The sequence below is a fragment of the Coturnix japonica genome, chromosome 18 (assembly GCF_054131305.1).
Source record: "Coturnix japonica strain WE chromosome 18, WE-NBRP24, whole genome shotgun sequence".
Classification (NCBI taxonomy): Eukaryota; Metazoa; Chordata; class Aves; order Galliformes; family Phasianidae; genus Coturnix; species Coturnix japonica.
The window spans coordinates 13,813,222-13,833,823 of record NC_140680.1 but is presented as its reverse complement, the minus strand read 5'-3'; the positions used below and the strand labels follow the sequence as shown (position 1 = coordinate 13,833,823).

General features: G+C 55.1%; 4 protein-coding genes across 4 annotated transcripts; all 4 read left to right on the top strand.

Moving 5' to 3' along the window:
• The first annotated feature begins 72 nt into the window (after positions 1-72).
• LOC146757947 (protocadherin beta-15-like) lies at positions 73-3,606 on the top strand. Its single transcript, XM_085518982.1, has one exon. It carries the CDS (start codon positions 594-596, stop codon positions 3,030-3,032), a length of 2,439 nt encoding a protein of 812 aa, XP_085375108.1. The 5' UTR covers positions 73-593; the 3' UTR covers positions 3,033-3,606.
• Positions 3,607-4,296: 690 nt separating this feature from the next.
• On the top strand, positions 4,297-7,570 carry LOC146757946 (protocadherin beta-4-like). Its single transcript, XM_085518983.1, has one exon. It carries the CDS (start codon positions 4,374-4,376, stop codon positions 6,810-6,812), a length of 2,439 nt encoding a protein of 812 aa, XP_085375109.1. The 5' UTR covers positions 4,297-4,373; the 3' UTR covers positions 6,813-7,570.
• Positions 7,571-8,053: 483 nt separating this feature from the next.
• On the top strand, positions 8,054-11,563 carry LOC146757945 (protocadherin beta-15-like). The gene has a single exon (XM_085518985.1). It carries the CDS (start codon positions 8,338-8,340, stop codon positions 10,774-10,776), a length of 2,439 nt encoding a protein of 812 aa, XP_085375111.1. The 5' UTR covers positions 8,054-8,337; the 3' UTR covers positions 10,777-11,563.
• A 656-nt stretch (positions 11,564-12,219) lies between these two features.
• On the top strand, positions 12,220-16,039 carry LOC107320278 (protocadherin beta-4-like). The gene has a single exon (XM_085518981.1). The coding sequence runs from the start codon at positions 12,357-12,359 to the stop codon at positions 14,802-14,804; it is 2,448 nt and encodes an 815-aa protein (XP_085375107.1). The 5' UTR covers positions 12,220-12,356; the 3' UTR covers positions 14,805-16,039.
• The last annotated feature ends 4,563 nt before the right edge of the window (positions 16,040-20,602 follow it).

Genomic DNA, 20,602 nt, shown 5'->3' with positions numbered 1-20,602 from the left:
TGGATGTGGGTGGGTCGGGCTGGCAGCTCTCGTTGCTGGTGAAGAGGCGGGGAGGTGCCGGGAGCTGCAGCTTCGGTGCGTTGTCCGAATCTCCGTCCCGGCAGGAGCGTGGGCGCTCGCTGTGGGCGCTGCCCGTGGCGGCGGCGCGTGGGAGCGGGCGGCAGCGGGGAGTGAGCGCGTGTGTCCCGGGTGCGAGTGGCGAAGAAGCAGCGGGCAGGAGCGCGTCCCGTTCCCGGAGCAGTCCCGCCGCGGGCCGCAGGGTGGTGCTCCTGGACAAGGCGGCGCAGAGCGGCTGCGGGCGGGGAGAGGCCGAACCCAGCGCAACGTAGAGCAGCGCAGCCGGGAGGAGGCGGCGGAGAACGGCGGCAGAGAGCGGCGGGGAGCTGTTGTCCGTGCTCTGAGCTCCGGGTGAGCCGCCGCCGAGCCAGGGCGGCCCCGCTCCGGGATCCGTCCGCACTCGGCGAGAGGCAGCGAGGGAGGAAGGCCGGAAGGGAGGACGCCAGCTCGATCCTCAGCGCCGCGCTGCAGCCCGGACCTGATTCCCGCGGAGGAGCGCGCTTCCCGGTCGGACGGAGGGTGTCCGCCGCCCCGCCATGGCGGCTGCAAGGCAAGTGCTGTGTCTGTGGGCTTTGCTGGGCGTGCCGCGCGTTCGCTGCGAGCCCATCCGCTACTCCGTGGCCGAGGAGAGCGAGAGCGGCTCGGTGGTGGCCGACGTGGCGGCGGACGCGGGGCTGACCCCGGCGCAGCTCTCGGCTCGCCGGGCGCGCATCGCCTCGCCGGCCGGCCGGCAGCACTTTGCCTTGGAGCGCGGCAGCGGCCGCCTGGTTGTGGCCGAGCGGCTCGATCGGGAGGAGATGTGCGGACGCTCCCGCACCTGCACGCTCGCCTTCGAGCTGCTGCTCTCCGACCCGCTGCAGTTCTTTCCCATCGAGGTGTCTGTAGAGGACATCAATGACCACTCGCCGGTCTTCCCGGACGAACGAGTGACCTTTAAGATCCTTGAAACTAGCGACCCGGGCTCCCGTTTTCCTGTGGAGGCTGCTCAGGACCTGGACATAGGCAGCAATGACATCCAGGCTTACAGCATCGTTCCCGAGAATGAATACTTCAGTGTCTCATATCAGAATAAGAATGAACATGACATGAAGATTCATCTCATTTTGGAAAAGGCTCTGGACAGAGAAGAGCAGTCAGAGATGGATTTCACTCTCGTTGCCACCGATGGGGGCTCTCCACCAAGAAGTGGGACCACCCAGGTCCACATCATAGTTCTGGATGTAAATGACAATGCACCCATTTTCACACAGGATTTATATACTGGACGCATTCCGGAAAGTGCCCCAGAGGGTTCATTAGTTGTCAGGGTGATGGCCACTGATGCAGATTTGGGAATTAATGGTGACATTTCCTATCAGTTCAGCCAAGTGGTGAGCCAGAGCCAATCTGCATTTACAATCAACACGAAGAATGGAGAAATTCGAGTAAAAACCCCTCTAGATTTTGAGACAACAAATAAATATGATCTCAGTGTGCGTGCTACAGATGGTGGTGGTCTCTCGGCACTCTGTAGGGTGTTTGTGGAGGTGCTGGACGAGAATGACAATGCACCAGAGATCGTTGTCAGTTCCTTCAACAGTCCAATCCCTGAGAATACAGTGACTGGAACAGTGGTTGCTCTCTTTGATGTCAGGGACAAGGATTCCAGTGTAAATGCAGAGATCAGGTGTGCACTTGAAGAAGAGCCGTTCTTCTCCCTCAAACCAGCATTTAAGAATTACTATGAGCTGGTGACCGTCAGCACACTGGACCGGGAGGAAACAGCCCAGCACATCGTGGTTGTCACGGCAGCAGATGCAGGCTCTCCTTCTCTCACCACCACTCACACCTTCACCGTGGACATCGCCGACGTGAATGACAACGCACCCGTGTTCAACCAGACCTTGTACACCATGTACGTGCGTGAGAACAACGTCCCCGCGCTGCTCGTCGGGGCCGTCAAGGCGACGGATGCGGACGCGGGAGCCAACGCCAAGGTGAGCTATTCGCTGGTGGCAGCCCGTCCCCCGGAGCGAGAGCCGTGCTCGTGCGTGTCCGTCAACTCCGAGAACGGAGACGTGTTCGTGCTGCGTCCGCTGGACTACGAGCAGCTGAGGCAGCTGGAGGTGGTGGTGAGCGCGGCAGACGCGGGGTCCCCTCCCCTGAGCAGCACCGTCAGCGTCCGGCTGCTGGTGGTGGACGAGAACGACAACGCGCCGCTGGTGCTGCACCCCGGGGCGCAGGACGGCAGCCCTCCTTGGAGCGAGCTGGTGCCCGCGGGGGCCGAAGCGGGGGACCTGGTGACCAAAGTGGTGGCCGTGGACGCCGACTCGGGTCAGAACTCGTGGCTTTCCTACCAGCTGCTGAGGGCCACGGAGCCGGGGCTGTTTGCTGTGGCTGCCCAAAGCGGGGAGGTGCGGCTGAGGAGGCCGCCGACGGACAGGGACGCCGTGAAGCAGAAGCTCGTGGTGCTGGTGCGGGACAACGGGCGGCCACCGCTGTCGGCCACCGCAGCGCTCAGCGTGCTCCTGGTGCACGGCTCGTGGGACGCTCAGCTGCCGCAGCAGAGCCCTGCTGCTGCCGACGACGAGGACGGCGCCCTCACCACCTCGCTCATCATCGCCTTGGTCTTCGTCTCGCTGCTCTTCTTGGTGTCGGCGGCGGCCTTCGTGGCTTGCAAGGCGTGCAAGAGAAAGGAGCTGAGCTCCGGGCCCGTGCTTTACGGCCCCAGCAGCGTGCAGAGCTACTTGGCCGACGGGGCCGCTGCCGGGACCCTGCCCCACGCCTATTGCTACGAGGTCAGCCTCACCACGGGCTCGGGCAACAGCGAGTTCAAGTTCCTCAAGCCCGTCCTGCCCAGCCTGCCAGCGCAGCACAGCAGCACGGGGGTGGCTGGCAACCAGGCTGACGATTTCCCTCCTGCCCCTATGATTATGGGGGATGCTGATTTCGAGAGCCCCGGGATTCAGTCTGTGGGACAATTTAATGGGTTGTAATTGGCACAGGGTCTGCACTTCCTTCAGTCATGGCTTGTTTAGACTGGGCTCTGTGCTTTGATATTGATCTCCATTTCCCCGGGATCAGTTCTGCATTTTTAATTTATATCCCATTTCACAAGAAAGCTGTGTGTTCCCTCTGCTCCCTTCAAGCCAGAACGTCTTGATGCAAGTTTCATGCATGCCAGATAAAGATATGTTTCTGATCTGTTAAGTCTGTTTCTGAAATGCTTCTATACTGGGGTTCTTTCTACGGTGTCCAGGCCAGTTCTTCTCCCTTTTGCTCAAATACCTTAATCAAAACTCCAATAACAGCTCTGTATGCTCTGCTGTTCAGAGCTCTGTGTTTGGCATATCTATTCCTTACTGTGTGCTGCCACCCCACAGAGAATATGGGAATGTTGGAGAGAAGATCGTTTGCTATAAGATATTCAGAATGCACTGTCAGATTGTGATGTTGCTGATATGAACCGTATTGTTGTGAACCCCCCTGTTCACACTGTCTGTCGATATGATATGGAAAGGGCCTTGGAATGCGATTGCTGTAATAAAATGGAGGGTGCTGTTCTGACAATCTTTGTAGAATGGATTGTGTTTTTTTCGGGAAAGATCTGGAGAAGATGGACAGACTTGCAAACAGGTGGGAGCTTTTTTTATTCATTGCCATCAACAGAGGAAGTATTGAGAGTAATTACTGATCCTTCAGTCCTTGCACCTGTGCTTCCTACGGTGGGTGTGGTTGAGTTTGGGGCTCATTTTAAAGGGTGCGTGGATGTGGGTGGGTCGGGCTGGCAGTTCTCGGGGTGGGGAGGTGCCGGGAGCTGCAGCTTCGGTGCGTTGTCCGAATCTCCGTCCCGGCAGGAGCGTGGGCGCTCGCTGTGGGCGCTGCCCGTGGCGGCGGCGCGTGGGAGCGGGCGGCAGCGGGGAGTGAGCGCGTGTGTCCCGGGTGCGAGTGGCGAAGAAGCAGCGGGCAGGAGCGCGTCCCGTTCCCGGAGCAGTCCCGCCGCGGGCCGCAGGGTGGTGCTCCTGGACAAGGCGGCGCAGAGCGGCTGCGGGCGGGGAGAGGCCGAACCCAGCGCAACGTAGAGCAGCGCAGCCGGGAGGAGGCGGCGGAGAACGGCGGCAGAGAGCGGCGGGGAGCTGTTGTCCGTGCTCTGAGCTCCGGGTGAGCCGCCGCCGAGCCAGGGCGGCCCCGCTCCGGGCTCCGTCCGCAATCGGAGAGAGGCAGAGAGGGAAGCAAGCAGGGAGGACTCCAGCCCGACCCGCCGCGCTGCAGCCAGGCGCCGGTTCCCGCGGAGGATCGCGCTTCCCGGCCGGCCGGAGGGTGTCCGCCGCCCCGCCATGGCGGCTGCAAGGCAAGTGCTGTGTCTGTGGGCTTTGCTGGGCGTGCCGCGCGTTCGCTGCGAGCCCATCCGCTACTCCGTGGCCGAGGAGAGCGAGAGCGGCTCGGTGGTGGCCGACGTGGCGGCGGACGCGGGGCTGACCCCGGCGCAGCTCTCGGCTCGCCGGGCGCGCATCGCCTCGCCGGCCGGCCGGCAGCACTTTGCCTTGGAGCGCGGCAGCGGCCGCCTGGTTGTGGCCGAGCGGCTCGATCGGGAGGAGATGTGCGGACGCTCCCGCACCTGCACGCTCGCCTTCGAGCTGCTGCTCTCCGACCCGCTGCAGTTCTTTCCCATCGAGGTGTCTGTGGAGGACATCAATGACCACTCGCCGGTATTCCCGGAAGAACGAGTGACATTTAAGATCCTTGAAACTAGCGACCCAGGCTCCCTTTTTCCTTTGGACGAAGCTCGGGACCTGGACATTGGCAGCAACGACATTCAGGCTTACAGCATAGATCCTGAGAATGAGTACTTCAGTGTCGTCTTCCACGCTCACAGTGGAAGTGATAATGTTCTTGAACTGGTTTTGCAACAACCTCTGGACAGGGAGGAGATGCCAGAGATGGATTTTAATCTCGTTGCCACAGATGGGGGTTCTCCACGGAGAAGCAGTTCCACCCAAATCCACATCATAGTTCTGGATGTAAATGACAATGCTCCCATCTTCACGCAGAAGAATTACATTGTGCACGTTTTGGAAAATACCCCTGAGGGTTCTGTGGTTCTCAGAGTGGTGGCAAGCGACGCAGATGAGGGCCTGAATGGGGACATTTCTTACCAGTTTAGCCAAGCTGTGGGTCAGAGCCATACATCATTTATGATTGAGCACAGTAGTGGTGAAATTCGTATCACGAAGCCTTTGGATTTTGAAGTTGCACAGAAACATGAGCTCAGCGTGAGAGCAGTGGATGGTGGGGGACTCTCAGCACTGTGTAAAGTATTGGTGGAAGTGATGGATGTGAATGACAATGCACCAGAGATCGTGGTCAGTTCTTCTAGTAGCTCCGTTCCTGAAAATGCGGCACCTGGAACTGTAGTTGCACTATTTACAGTCAGGGATCAGGATTCCGGCGTGAATGGGGAGATTAAATGTGCCCTTGAAGAACAGCTCTCATTCTCCCTCAAGCCAGCCTTTAAGAACTACTATGAGCTGGTGACCGTCAGCTCACTAGACCGTGAGGAGAGAGCCCAGCACATCGTGGTTGTCACGGCAGCAGATGCAGGCTCTCCTTCTCTCACCACCACCCACACCTTCACCGTGGACGTCTCCGACGTGAATGACAACGCACCCGTGTTCAACCAGACCTCGTACACCATGTACGTGCATGAGAACAACGTCCCTGCGCTGCTCGTCGGGGCCGTGAAGGCGACGGATGCGGACGCGGGAGCCAACGCCAAGGTGAGCTATTCGCTGGTGGCAGCCCGTCCCCCGGAACGAGAGCCGTGCTCGTGCGTGTCCGTCAACTCCGAGAACGGAGACGTGTTCGTGCTGCGTCCGCTGGACTACGAGCAGCTGAGGCAGCTGGAGGTGGTGGTGAGCGCGGCAGACGCGGGGTCCCCTCCCCTGAGCAGCACCGTCAGCGTCCGGCTGCTGGTGGTGGACGAGAACGACAACGCGCCGCTGGTGCTGCACCCCGGGGCGCAGGACGGCAGCCCTCCTTGGAGCGAGCTGGTGCCCGCGGGGGCCGAAGCGGGGGACCTGGTGACCAAAGTGGTGGCCGTGGACGCCGACTCGGGTCAGAACTCGTGGCTTTCCTACCAGCTGCTGAGGGCCACGGAGCCGGGGCTGTTTGCTGTGGCTGCCCAAAGCGGGGAGGTGCGGCTGAGGAGGCCGCCGACGGACAGGGACGCCGTGAAGCAGAAGCTCGTGGTGCTGGTGCGGGACAACGGGCGGCCACCGCTGTCGGCCACCGCAGCGCTCAGCGTGCTCCTGGTGCACGGCTCGTGGGACGCTCAGCTGCCGCAGCAGAGCCCTGCTGCTGCCGACGACGAGGACGGCGCCCTCACCACCTCGCTCATCATCGCCTTGGTCTTCGTCTCGCTGCTCTTCTTGGTGTCGGCGGCGGCCTTCGTGGCTTGCAAGGCGTGCAAGAGAAAGGAGCTGAGCTCCGGGCCCGTGCTTTACGGCCCCAGCAGCGTGCAGAGCTACTTGGCCGACGGGGCCGCTGCCGGGACCCTGCCCCACGCCTATTGCTACGAGGTCAGCCTCACCACGGGCTCGGGCAACAGCGAGTTCAAGTTCCTCAAGCCCGTCCTGCCCAGCCTGCCAGCGCAGCACAGCAGCACGGGGGTGGCTGGCAGCCACGCTGACGATTTCCCTCCTGCCCCTATGCTTATGGGAGATGCTGATTTCGAGAGCCCCGGGATTCAGTCTGTGGGACAATTTAATGGGTTGTAAGTGGCACAGGGTCTGCAGTTCCAGCGGATTCATCACAGTATCACAGTCTCCTGCGGTTTGGAAGGGACCTTAGAGATCATCGAGTCCAACCCCCGGGTTCGAGCCTCTGTGCTGCAGAACGGCACTTCTACCAGGTGCGCCACAGGGGGGATTCGAACCCCTACCCCTGTGATGCAAGGCGGCGTCCTTAACCACTGCGCCACCGGGGTACACAAATTCATGGCTTGTTTAGACTGGGCTCTGTGCTTCATAGTGAACTCCATTTCCCCGGGATCAGATCTGTGTTTTTGACTGACATCCCATTTCACAAGAATGCTCTGTGTTCCCTCTGCTCCCTTCAAGCCAGAATGTCTTGATGCAAGTTTCATGCATGCCAGGTAAATGTATGTTTCTGATCTGTTAAGTCTGTTTCTGAAATGCTTCTATACTGGGGTTCTTTCTATGGTGTCCAGGCCAGTTCTTCTCCCTTTTGTTCAAATTCCTTTATCAAAACTCCAATAACAGCTCTGTATGCTCTGCTGTTCAGAGCTCTGTGTTTGGATTATCTATTCCTTAGTGCGTTCTGCCACCCCACAGAGAATATGGGAATGTTGGAGAGATGATTTGGTACAAGGTATTCAGAATGTGCTGTCAGAGATTGATGTTGCTGATATGAAATGTATTGCTGTGAACCCTGTTCACACTGTCTGTTGAAATGATACGGAAAGGGCCTTGGATCGCCATTGCTGTAATAAAATGGAAAGTGCTGTTCTGACAAACTATGTAGAATGGTTTGTTTTTTTATCCGGGAAAGATCTGCAGAAGATGGACAGCTTTTAAAACGCTTGGGAAGTTTTTTTATTCAATGTTTTCAACAGAGAAAGGATTGAGAGCAATTACACATCCTTCAATCCTTCTCCACGTGCTTCCTGCAGCGCGTGTGGTTGAGTTTGGGGCTCATTTTAAAGGGTGCGTGGATGTGGGTGGGTCGGGCTGGCAGTTCTCGGGGTGGGGAGGTGCCGGGAGCTGCAGCTTCGGTGCGTTGTCCGAATCTCCGTCCCGGCAGGAGCGTGGGCGCTCGCTGTGGGCGCTGCCCGTGGCGGCGGCGCGTGGGAGCGGGCGGCAGCGGGGAGTGAGCGCGTGTGTCCCGGGTGCGAGTGGCGAAGAAGCAGCGGGCAGGAGCGCGTCCCGTTCCCGGAGCAGTCCCGCCGCGGGCCGCAGGGTGGTGCTCCTGGACAAGGCGGCGCAGAGCGGCTGCGGGCGGGGAGAGGCCGAACCCAGCGCAACGTAGAGCAGCGCAGCCGGGAGGAGGCGGCGGAGAACGGCGGCGGAGAGCGGCGGGGAGCTGTTGTCCGTGCTCTGAGCTCCGTGTGAGCCGCCGCCGAGCCAGGGCGGCCCCGCTCCGGGCTCCGTCCGCACTCGGCGAGAGGCAGCGAGGGAAGCAAGCAGGGAGGACGCCAGCCCGACCCGCCGCGCTGCAACCTGGTGCCGATTCCCGCGGAGGAGCGCGCTTCCCGGCCGGCCGGAGGGTGTTCGCCGCCCCGCCATGGCGGCTGCAAGGCAAGTGCTGTGTCTATGGGCTTTGCTGGGCGTGCCGCGCGTTCGCTGCGAGCCCATCCGCTACTCCGTGGCCGAGGAGAGCGAGAGCGGCTCGGTGGTGGCCGACGTGGCGGCGGACGCGGGGCTGACCCCGGCGCAGCTCTCGGCTCGCCGGGCGCGCATCGCCTCGCCGGCCGGCCGGCAGCACTTTGCCTTGGAGCGCGGCAGCGGCCGCCTGGTTGTGGCCGAGCGGCTGGATCGGGAGGAGATGTGCGGACGCTCCCGCACCTGCACGCTCGCCTTCGAGCTGCTGCTCTCCGACCCGCTGCAGTTCTTTCCCATCGAGGTGTCTGTGGAGGACATCAATGACCACTCGCCGGTCTTCCCGGACGAACGAGTGACCTTTAAGATCCCTGAAACTAGCGACCCGGGCTCCCGTTTTCCAGTGGGTGCTGCTCAGGACCGGGACATAGGCAGCAACGACGTCCATGCTTACAGTATCGTTCCCGAGAACGAGTTCTTCACTGTCTCCTATCAGACTCAAAGTGAGAGTGAAATGCACGTTGATCTTATTTTGCAAAAGCCTCTGGACAGAGAAGAACAGCCAGAGTTGGATTTCAATCTCGTTGCCACAGATGGGGGCATTCCTCCGAGGAGTGGAACCACCCAAATCCACATCGTTGTTCTGGATGTGAATGACAATGCTCCCGTCTTCACACAGAAGGTCTACGTTGGTCGTGTTCTGGAAAATGCTCCAAAGGGTTTTGTGGTTCTCAGAGTGGTGGCCAGGGATGCAGATGAAGGTATAAATGGCGACATTAAATATGAATTCACACAATCAGGTGGCCAGATGTATTCGGATTTTACAGTTGACACCAAGACTGGTGAAATTGGAGTCATAAAACCTCTGGATTTTGAGACAACACAGAACTATGAATTCAGTGTAAGGGCGATGGATGGTGGGGGCCTTTCAGCCATGTGCAAGGTAGTGGTGGAGGTAGTGGATGTGAATGACAATGCACCAGAGATCGTGGTCAGTTCTTTTAGTAATACAGTACCTGAGAATGCAGCACCTGGAACTGTAGTTGCACTATTTACAGTCAGGGATCAGGATTCCGGCGTGAATGGAGAGATTACATGTGCCTTTCAAGAACAGCTCTCCTTCTCCCTCAGGCCAGCCTTCAAGAACTACTATGAGCTGGTGACAGTCAGCACATTGGACCGGGAGGAAACAGCCCAGCACATCGTGGTTGTCACGGCAGCAGATGCAGGCTCTCCTTCTCTCACCACCACACACACCTTCACCGTGGACGTCTCCGATGTGAATGACAACGCACCCGTGTTCAACCAGACCTCGTACACCATGTACGTGCATGAGAACAACGTCCCCGCGCTGCTCGTCGGGGCCGTCAATGCGACGGATGCGGACGCGGGAGCCAACGCCAAGGTGAGCTATTCGCTGGTGGCAGCCCGTCCCCCGGAGCGAGAGCCGTGCTCGTGCGTGTCCGTCAACTCCGAGAACGGAGACGTGTTCGTGCTGCGTCCGCTGGACTACGAGCAGCTGAGGCAGCTGGAGGTGGTGGTGAGCGCGGCAGACGCGGGGTCCCCTCCCCTGAGCAGCACCGTCAGCGTCCGGCTGCTGGTGGTGGACGAGAACGACAACGCGCCGCTGGTGCTGCACCCCGGGGCGCAGGACGGCAGCCCTCCTTGGAGCGAGCTGGTGCCCGCGGGGGCCGAAGCGGGGGACCTGGTGACCAAAGTGGTGGCCGTGGACGCCGACTCGGGTCAGAACTCGTGGCTTTCCTACCAGCTGCTGAGGGCCACGGAGCCGGGGCTGTTTGCTGTGGCTGCCCAAAGCGGGGAGGTGCGGCTGAGGAGGCCGCCGACGGACAGGGACGCCGTGAAGCAGAAGCTCGTGGTGCTGGTGCGGGACAACGGGCGGCCACCGCTGTCGGCCACCGCAGCGCTCAGCGTGCTCCTGGTGCACGGCTCGTGGGACGCTCAGCTGCCGCAGCAGAGCCCTGCTGCTGCCGACGACGAGGACGGCGCCCTCACCACCTCGCTCATCATCGCCTTGGTCTTCGTCTCGCTGCTCTTCTTGGTGTCGGCGGCGGCCTTCGTGGCTTGCAAGGCGTGCAAGAGAAAGGAGCTGAGCTCCGGGCCCGTGCTTTACGGCCCCAGCAGCGTGCAGAGCTACTTGGCCGACGGGGCCGCTGCCGGGACCCTGCCCCACGCCTATTGCTACGAGGTCAGCCTCACCACGGGCTCGGGCAACAGCGAGTTCAAGTTCCTCAAGCCCGTCCTGCCCAGCCTGCCAGCGCAGCACAGCAGCACGGGGGTGGCCGGCAGCCACGCTGACGATTTCCCTCCTGCCCCTATGATTATGGGGGATGCTGATTTCGAGAGTCCCGGGATTCAGTCTGTGGGACAATTTAATGGGTTGTAAATGGCACAGGGTCTGCACTTCGAGCAATGTCATTGCTTGTTTAGACTGGGCTCTGTGCTTTGATAAGTTAACTCAGTTTCCCTGGCTTCAGATTTGTGTTTATAACTTACATCCCATTTCACAAGAATGCTGTGTGTTCCCTCTGCTCACCTGATGGCACATCAACGTCATGATACAAGTTTCATGCATGCCAGGTAATTATATGTTTCTGATCTGTTAAGTCTGTTTCTGAAATGCTTCTATACTGGGGTTCTTTCTACAGTGTCCAGGCCAGTTCTTCTCCCTTTTCCTGAGTGATCATTGGGCCTCGTTTATCCCTGTGTGGGGTTCTATGACAGTTTGGTAAAGTCACGTATGCAGACTTTTGAGATGAAAATGTGATTGCATCTCTAGACATTCCTTTTGGAAAGTATCTGAAAATAGATTTATATCAACAGGAAAAGGAGATGTAGACCGAAATTCACGATTTTTTTTCAATTTATGGCCTGACATCTCTGTTGAAATTCCTTAATCAAAGCTAAAATAACAGATCTGTATGCTCTGCTGTTCAGAGCTCTGTGTGTGGCATATCTATTCCTTAGTGTGTGCTGCCAGCCCACACAGAGAATATGGGAATGTTGGAGAGATGATTTGGCACAATGTATTCAGAATACGCTGTCAGAGTTTGATGTTGCTGATATGAACCGTGTTGTTGCGAACCCCCCTGTTCACACTGTCTGTCGATATGATATGGAAAGGGCCTTGGAATGCGCCTGCTGTAATAAAATGGAGGGTGCTAATCTGACAATCTTTGTAGAATGGATTGTGTTTTTTTCGGGAAAGATCTGGAGAAGATGGAAAGACTTGCAAACAGGTGGGAGCTTTTTTTATTCATTGCCATCAACAGAGGAAGTATTGAGAGTAATTACTGATCCTTCAGTCCTTGCACCTGTGCTTCCTACGGTGGGTGTGGTTGAGTTTGGGGCTCATTGTAAACGGTGCGTGGATGTGGGTGGGTCGGGCTGGCAGTTCTCGGGGTGGGGAGGTGCCGGGAGCTGCAGCTTCGGTGCGTTGTCCGAATCTCCGTCCCGGCAGGAGCGTGGGCGCTCGCTGTGGGCGCTCGCTGTGGGCGCTGCCCGTGGCGGCGGCGCGTGGGAGCGGGCGGCAGCGGGGAGTGAGCGCGTGTGTCCCGGGTGCGAGTGGCGAAGAAGCAGCGGGCAGGAGCGCGTCCCGTTCCCGGAGCAGTCCCGCCGCGGGCCGCAGGGTGGTGCTCCTGGACAAGGCGGCGCAGAGCGGCTGCGGGCGGGGAGAGGCCGAACCCAGCGCAACGTAGAGCAGCGCAGCCGGGAGGAGGCGGCGGAGAACGGCGGCAGAGAGCGGCGGGGAGCTGTTGTCCGTGCTCTGAGCTCCGGGTGAGCCGCCGCCGAGCCAGGGCGGCCCCGCTCCGGGCTCCGTCCGCACTCGGAGAGAGGCAGAGAGGGAAGAAGGCAGGTAGGGAGGCCGCTCGCCCTTCCTCCCCGCCGCGCCGCGCTGCAGCCTGACGCCGACTCCCGCGGAGGAGCGCGCTTCCCGGCCGGCCGGAGGGTGTCCGCCGCCCCGCCATGGCGGCTGCAAGGCAAGTGCTGTGTCTGTGGGCTTTGCTGGGCGTGCCGCGCGTTCGCTGCGAGCCCATCCGCTACTCCGTGGCCGAGGAGAGCGAGAGCGGCTCGGTGGTGGCCGACGTGGCGGCGGACGCGGGGCTGACCCCGGCGCAGCTCTCGGCTCGCCAGGCGCGCATCGCCTCGCCGGCCGGCCGGCAGCACTTTGCCTTGGAGCGCGGCAGCGGCCGCCTGGTTGTGGCCGAGCGGCTGGATCGGGAGGAGATGTGCGGACGCTCCCGCACCTGCACGCTCGCCTTCGAGCTGCTGCTCTCCGACCCGCTGCAGTTCTTTCCGATCGAGGTGTCTGTGGAGGACATCAATGACCACTCGCCGGTCTTCCCGGACGAACGAGTGACCTTTAAGATTCTGGAAAGCAGTGACCCGGGCTTACATTTCCCTGTTGAGGCTGCTCAGGACTTGGACATTGGCAGCAATGACATCCAGGTTTATAACATCTATCCTGAGACCGAATTCTTCAGTGTTTTCACCCAGAGGCTACGGGAAGACAATACGAACGTAGATCTTATTTTACAAAAGCCTTTGGACAGAGAGGAGCAGCCAGAGTTGGATTTCACTCTCATTGCTGCAGATGGGGGCTCTCCACCAAGAAGTGGTTCTACGCAAATCCACATCATAGTTCTGGACGTAAATGACAATAAGCCCATTTTCACGCAGGGTTTATATACTGGAAACATCGCAGAAAGTGCTCCTGAGGGCTCATTAGTTCTCCGTGTGATGGCCACTGATGCAGATGTGGGAATTAATGGTGACATTTCCTATCAGTTGAGCCAAAAGGTGAGCCAGAGCCAATCAGCATTTACAATCGACACGAAGAATGGAGAAATTCGTGTCAAAGAATCTCTGGATTTTGAGGTTTCACAGAAACATGAGCTGAGTGTGCGTGCTACAGATGGTGGAGGACTGTCGACTCTCTGCCATGTATTGATTGAGGTGGTGGATGTGAATGACAATGCACCAGAGATCGTAGTCAGTTCTTTTAGTAGTTCAGTCCCTGAGAATGCGGCGCCTGGAACTGTAGTTGCACTGTTTACAGTCAGGGATCAGGATTCCGGCGTGAATGGAGAGATTACATGTGCCCTTGAAGAACAGCTCTCATTCTCACTCAGGCCAGCTTTCAAGAATTACTATGAGCTGGTGACCGTCAGCACATTGGACCGTGAGGAGAGAGCCCAGCACATTGTGGTTGTCACGGCAGCAGATGCAGGCTCTCCTTCTCTCACCACCACCCACACCTTCACCGTGGATGTCTCCGACGTGAATGACAACGCACCCGTGTTCAACCAGACCTCGTACACCATGTACGTGCACGAGAACAACGTCCCCGCGCTGCTCGTCGGGGCCGTGAAGGCGACGGATGCGGACGCGGGAGCCAACGCCAAGGTGAGCTATTCGCTGGTGGCAGCCCGTCCCCCGGAGCGAGAGCCGTGCTCGTGCGTGTCCGTCAACTCCGAGAACGGAGACGTGTTCGTGCTGCGTCCGCTGGACTACGAGCAGCTGAGGCAGCTGGAGGTGGTGGTGAGCGCGGCAGACGCGGGGTCCCCTCCCCTGAGCAGCACCGTCAGCGTCCGGCTGCTGGTGGTGGACGAGAACGACAACGCGCCGCTGGTGCTGCACCCCGGGGCGCAGGACGGCAGCCCTCCTTGGAGCGAGCTGGTGCCCGCGGGGGCCGAAGCGGGGGACCTGGTGACCAAAGTGGTGGCCGTGGACGCCGACTCGGGTCAGAACTCGTGGCTTTCCTACCAGCTGCTGAGGGCCACGGAGCCGGGGCTGTTTGCTGTGGCTGCCCAAAGCGGGGAGGTGCGGCTGAGGAGGCCGCCGACGGACAGGGACGCCGTGAAGCAGAAGCTCGTGGTGTTGGTGCGGGACAACGGGCGGCCACCGCTGTCGGCCACCGCAGCGCTCAGCGTGCTCCTGGTGCACGGCTCGTGGGACGCTCAGCTGCCGCAGCAGAGCCCTGCTGCTGCCGACGACGAGGACGGCGCCCTCACCACCTCGCTCATCATCGCCTTGGTCTTCGTCTCGCTGCTCTTCTTGGTGTCGGCGGCGGCCTTCGTGGCTTGCAAGGCGTGCAAGAGAAAGGAGCTGAGCTCCGGGCCCGTGCTTTACGGCCCCAGCAGCGTGCAGAGCTACTTGGCCGACGGGGCCGCTGCCGGGACCCTGCCCCACGCCTATTGCTACGAGGTCAGCCTCACCACGGGCTCGGGAAACAGCGAGTTCAAGTTCCTCAAGCCCGTCCTGCCCAGCCTGCCAGCGCAGCACAGCAGCACGGGGGTGGCTGGCAGCCACGCTGACGATTTCCCTCCTGCCCCTATGATTATGGGGGATGACGCTCTGGACAGCCTTGGCAGCCAATCTGCTGGGCAGCTGACTGGGTTGCATTTTGATTAACATTGTGTCTGTCCATCCAGAGATTTCATGACTGTGTTATATTAGGATATGTGCTATGATATCTCACTGTATTTTCTCCACAGTGAATGTGCTTTTTCTCTTATAATCATAATTGTCACCACTATGCTCTTTGAGAACAAAGTTTTTTTACTTTCCTCTTAGTATAAAAGGAATAAATGAAAGAAAATATTTTTTCTCTCCTGTAGGCAAATACATCTTTCATCTCTTTTATGATCTTTTCCAGTTCTTCTATAGTCTGTTTATTTCCTTGTTGTTCTACTACTGTCTTGTCCCATTTGGAGATGTATGAAGCAACAGACCTCACTTTTTCTTTACTGAGTCCTGTAAAACAAAACATGATGCTGGGCACACAAATCTTCTGCTCTTGGTAATGCAGCATAGGCTGCCTGTCATATCAGCTGGGCAAGGAAGCTGTGAGCTCTGTCTTACAATGCAGTATAAGTATTGTTGTCTTTGCTGGATTATGGATCTCTTTGTCTCTGATAGTTTTATTTTACCTACTAGTCAATATCTTTCCAGGTAAGAACTGTTTATACATATGTTGCACTAAGGCTTCCCAAGAAGTTGCTCTCATCCACACATGATATAGGCTCTTGCATCTCATCTTCAGATTGGGCAAATTCTGAGTCCAAGTGTTCTCTAAGTGAGAGTTATAAATTGCACAAAAAGAGTCTATAAAATGTGGATGATGTCTCTCCTTGGGGTTGCCTCATTATAGAGCAGCACTGATAATATTGGGATAAGCTGTACTTAGCTGTGAAACTATGTACGTTGTATTTGGATGCATTCTAGAACAAGTCCACGAGTTGCCTCAGAGGACATGGAAGTCACTACTGAGATGTGTATGCAGCCAAGGACCTTCATGTTTGCTCTTCATTCCTGTTTGCTGAGGCTTCTCTACATGCCAGTCCATTTTGATATGATTTTCCAGGTTTTTCTAGCATTCCCTCACATTTATTTCCCCTTTTCTTTTTCTCTTACCAACTCAGTTTTAACTGTCTTATCTATTCCCTTCAAGAAGTACTGCCACCCCACATACAATAAGTGATTATTGGTGTGAAATGAGATATGGCATTAAACATTTGGAAACTCTCATGGCATGCTGAGTTGAAGTTATAAACTGTGTATTTATAAATCAAGATGACCTTGTCTGTAATACTGAAATAAAAGAACATCTGAGTGCCATTCCTTCAATAAAAGTTGTTGTGGAGAAAGTCTCTGTGATGTTTTTCTAGTAGGTTTATGAAATACACCACTCCAGCTGGATGCATGTAAATCTAGTAGGATTCATGCCAGGGTGCTGAAAGAGCTGCCTGATGTCATCATGAGACACCTCTAAATTGTTTTTTATGTATCTTGGGAATCAGGAGAGGTTCCAATTGATTGCACATTGGCAGTCATTGCCACTGTTTGCAAAGAGGGTGAAACTGAAGACACCAATAATGATGGGTCTGTCAGTCTCACTTTGGTACCTGGCAAAATTAAGGGGGAGATTTTTCTGGGAGTTACTGAAAAGCTTTTGAAAATCTATGCAGTTATTGGTCACAGCCAACATGGGTTCATGAGGGAAAGTCCTGTTCAGTGTGCTTAATCTCCTATGTAAAGACTTCCCACCCAGCTGACCAAGGAACAACAGTTGATGTAATCTTTTGGGATTTCAAAGTTTTCAATACTGTTTCTCACAGTATTCTTCTATAGAATTTGTCCAGCATATGGCTAGACAAAAATATAAGACAATAGGTGAGCAATTGGTTGATAAGTCAGACTCAAATTGTTGTGGTAAATGGACTTCTATCAAGCTGATGACCAGTCACTTGCAGGGTTCCACAGGGCTCCATTTTAAGGCCAGTTCTCTTTAATATTTTCATCGGTGACCCAGAAATAGGCCTTGACAGTATGGTAAGTAAGTTTGGGATGATACTAAATTGGGAGATGTTTATTCCTTCAAAGATAGATTTTACAGAGACATCTTGAAAGTTTGGAGGGTTGGGCAACCACCAAGCACATGAAGTTCAACAAGAACAAGTCTTGATTCTGCACATGGGACAGGGCTGTCATTCATATATGTTCAGACTGGGAGATGAGAGGTTGAAGAGCAGCCCTGCAGAAAGGGAGCTTGGGTTCTGGCTGGAGGTAAGTTGAATCTGAGTCACAATATACTATGACAGTCAAAAGGCCCATCCGTACCCCAGGGTGGATCAGACCCAGCACTGCCAACCATATGAGGGAAGAGATTGGCTGTACCCTGCCTGATTTGGCCTTATCTTGAGCACTGGGTGCAGTTCCAGGCAGCACAATATAAGGACATAAAAATACTAGAGAGAATCCAAAGGAGAGCTATGAAGATGGTGAAGGAACTGGGAAGTTGGACATTTGAGGAACAGCTGAAATCCCATGACTTATTCAGCCCATGGAAGTGGAAACTTGCAAGGAAGGTGGGAAACTGGCATGGCTGCATCTGCTGGCCAGTCTGATGGAGAAGAAGGTAATGCACAAGCAGCAGAAGCAGGGACACGTAGCCTGGGAATAATGCAAAGATGTCATCCAGACATGCAGAGATGAAATCAGGAAAGCCAAGGAACGGGCCTACCTAAAGTTGGCAAGAGATGTGAAGATGTAACAAGAAGAGATTCTACAGGTACATCGATCAGAAGAGGAAGGTCAGAAGAAGTGTACCCTCCCTGATAAATGAGAAGATCTTCTTTGGACCTTGAGTGTAGTTTCTTCTTATTTAACCAAGAGAGTCTGTGAATTCTCCTTCCCTTCATGGATGGGACATGACCACAAATCTATATGGTCCAGTGACAGGCATCACAGTGGCTGATGTATTTGCTAAGCTGCTCTCATCATATTTGAAAAGACATGGCTGTCAAATGAGTTCCTCAGAGACTGGAAAAAGGGAAACATCATAAACACTTCTTAAAAGGGTAGAAAGGAATTCTTGAGGAACTACAGCATGGTGTGCCCCATTTCCATGCCTATGAATATATGCAGACCCTCCTGGAAGCTAGCTTAAAGTACACATAAGAGAAGGAAGTGATGCCAGGATTCACCAAGGCCAGATCTCGCCTAACCAATCTGGTGGTCTTCTACAGTGAAGCAACAGCATCAGTGATCACTTCTCTAAATTGGAGAGAGAAGAAGTATAGGGATGGACTATTCAGAGGATAAGGAATCAGTTAGATGATCACAGCCATAGGACTGTGGTCAGTGGTCTGTGTCCAGGTGGAGGCCAGTGATGAGTGGTATCCCTGGTCAGGGATTCATCTTGGGACCAGTGCTCTTCAGCAGCTTTATCAACTACCTGGACAGTGACAATGAGTGCACCCCCAGGAAGCTTGCAAATAATAATCTGAGTGGTGTAACTGGTATGACAGAAAGAAGAGGTACCATCTAAAGGGACCTGGACAAGCTGGAGAAGTGAGCCTATATGAATTGAATGAAGTTCAACAAATGCAAGTGCAAGGGTCAGGGCAATCCCAGATATGTGCACAGACTGGGAGAAGAATTCCTTGAGAGCAGCCCCATGAAGATGAATTTGGGGGTTCTGGTGAATGAAAAGCTTGACACAAGTCAGCAGTATGTGCATGAAGTCCAGAAGACCATCTGTGTCCTGGGCTGTTTTTGATACAGCCAGAGGGATGGCCAGCAATGTGAGGGAGGTAATTGTTCCCTCTTATTCTGCTCTCACAAGGTCCCATCTGGAATAGTGTGTACAGGTCTGCAGCCCTCAGTACAACAGAGGAGCTGTTGAAGTTAGTACAGACAAGGCCACAAAGATAATCAAAGGACTGGAGCACCTCTTCTGTAAAGAAAGGTTGAAGCAGCTGGGCTTGCTTGTCTGAAGAAGAGAAGGCTCTGAGGAGACCTCATTTCAGTCTTCCAGTAATTAAAGGAAGCTTATAAATAGGCAGTAGAAGAATTTTTTACATGGTCTGATAATGATAAGGCAAGTGGAACAGTTTTAAGCTAAAAGAAAGGAGGTTTGGATTAGATGCTGAGTGGAATTTTTTTACTCTGAGTAGTGAGGCACTCACACAGGCTGCCCATAGCTGTGGATACCTCATCCCTAGAGGCATTCACGTTCAAGCTGGATATGATCCTGGGCAGCCCGATCTAGTGGGTGGAAATCTTGCCCACAGCAGGGAGACTGTAACAGGATGGACTTTAAGATGCCTTCCAATCTAAGCCACTCTGTGATTCCTTAATTCTATGACTCTGATTCTTCAATTCTATGATACTGGGTGTATGGGAACTGTTGAGTCATGGCCTGAACCACTGATTGAACGCCTGGGGGGAAAAGAACCCAGTCAGCTCTGGGAGCACGGGTGAAGGCAGTTTAGCTGTGTCACCTGAAGGGTGGAGTCTGTCTGCACCTCTCTTAGACCTCATTTAAGGGTTGACTGCAACTGGGGAAGGATTTCTTTTTGGAGATCCTCCCCTTGGAGGGCTCTTCTCTGTCAGCCTAAAATCTTCTGATACAGATAAGCAATCTTTTCCCCTTTTGTTACCGTATCTTTCTATTGCATCAATCTTATTTATCTGCCCAACTGCTACATTTGGTTACTGAGTTATTATGATACTATCATAGCAACATACCATGAAACTGAGGGTCAACCTTATGATGGCCTACAGTTTACTCACAAAGGGGAGTGGAAGGGAAGATCCTGATCTCTTCTGCCTGGTAGCAGCAACAGGATTCAAGAGAATGACAGTGAGCTGCATCAGGGAACAATTAAGTTAGGTACTAGGCAAAGGTTCTTTGACAGAGGGTGGCTGGTCACTATAACAGGCTCCCCAGGGCATTGGTGATGTTACTAAGCCTGCCACAGTTTAATAAGCTTTTGGACAGTGTACTCAGAAATACTGTTTGAAGCTGGTCCTGTGTGGAGCCAGTACTTGAATGATCCTTATGGGTTCCTTCCAAATGTGGATTCCCTCATTCTGTGGAAATTCTATAGAGGAACCAGGGTTTTCCTAAGCCTAGGAGGCTTTTTCTTCCTGGTTCCTTGATGGGGTAAAATTGAGCAAATGCATTTGCTCAGGCTGGAGATGTGGCCCACAGTACATAAAGGAAAGTAAGGGGAGCAGTGATCTGTTGGCAGCTCTCTGGAGGCCTCATGATCCCTAAGCATAAAGTCTGACAGGACAGTTGGGCCTGGTGGGCTGTGATGAGTTGTGCAGAGTCTAGTTGGTGGTGGGTTTGGGTGTATCCCAAGGGTCAGTACTTGTTGCAGTTCTATTTAACATTCTAATTAAGGACTGAACAATGGAGTAGAGTGTAACTTTGTCAAGCCTGTAGATTACACTTAACTGGGGAGGAGTGGATACAGCAGAGGGTCATAGTGCCAGCCAGAGTGACTTGGACAAGCCCGGAAAATGGGTTGGATGGTCATGGAATTCAACAAGGGGAGAAGTAACATCCTGCATATAGAGGCAAACATGCACCATACAAACAGTTTGGTGCAAAAGGCCAAGAGATTCCTCCAGTGGACAGTAAGCTGAACATAATTCAGTAGTGTGCCCTTGCCACTAAAAGGTCAACAGTGTTCTGTGTTGCAGAGCATTGGCAGCAGGTTGAGGGAGTAATCCTTCTCTTCTGCTCATCATTACTGAGGTCACACCTGGGTATAGTTCATTACTCCCCCAGTAAAAGAGGGTCATAATGCAGGGGTTCCTATCATATAAATAAACAGCAGGAAGAATGGTGTGCAAAGAAGATGGTTCTGTGTTGTTCAGTGCCAGTACAAGTTAAATAGTCACAATCTGTAACAAAT

What these genes read in the sequence shown, in the direction of transcription:
- LOC146757947 (XM_085518982.1), top strand. Translation starts at nt 594, where the DNA reads ATGGCGGCTGCAAGGCAAGTGCTGTGTCTGTGGGCTTTGCTGGGCGTG.
- LOC146757945 (XM_085518985.1), top strand. Translation starts at nt 8,338, where the DNA reads ATGGCGGCTGCAAGGCAAGTGCTGTGTCTATGGGCTTTGCTGGGCGTG.
- LOC146757946 (XM_085518983.1), top strand. Translation starts at nt 4,374, where the DNA reads ATGGCGGCTGCAAGGCAAGTGCTGTGTCTGTGGGCTTTGCTGGGCGTG.
- LOC107320278 (XM_085518981.1), top strand. Translation starts at nt 12,357, where the DNA reads ATGGCGGCTGCAAGGCAAGTGCTGTGTCTGTGGGCTTTGCTGGGCGTG.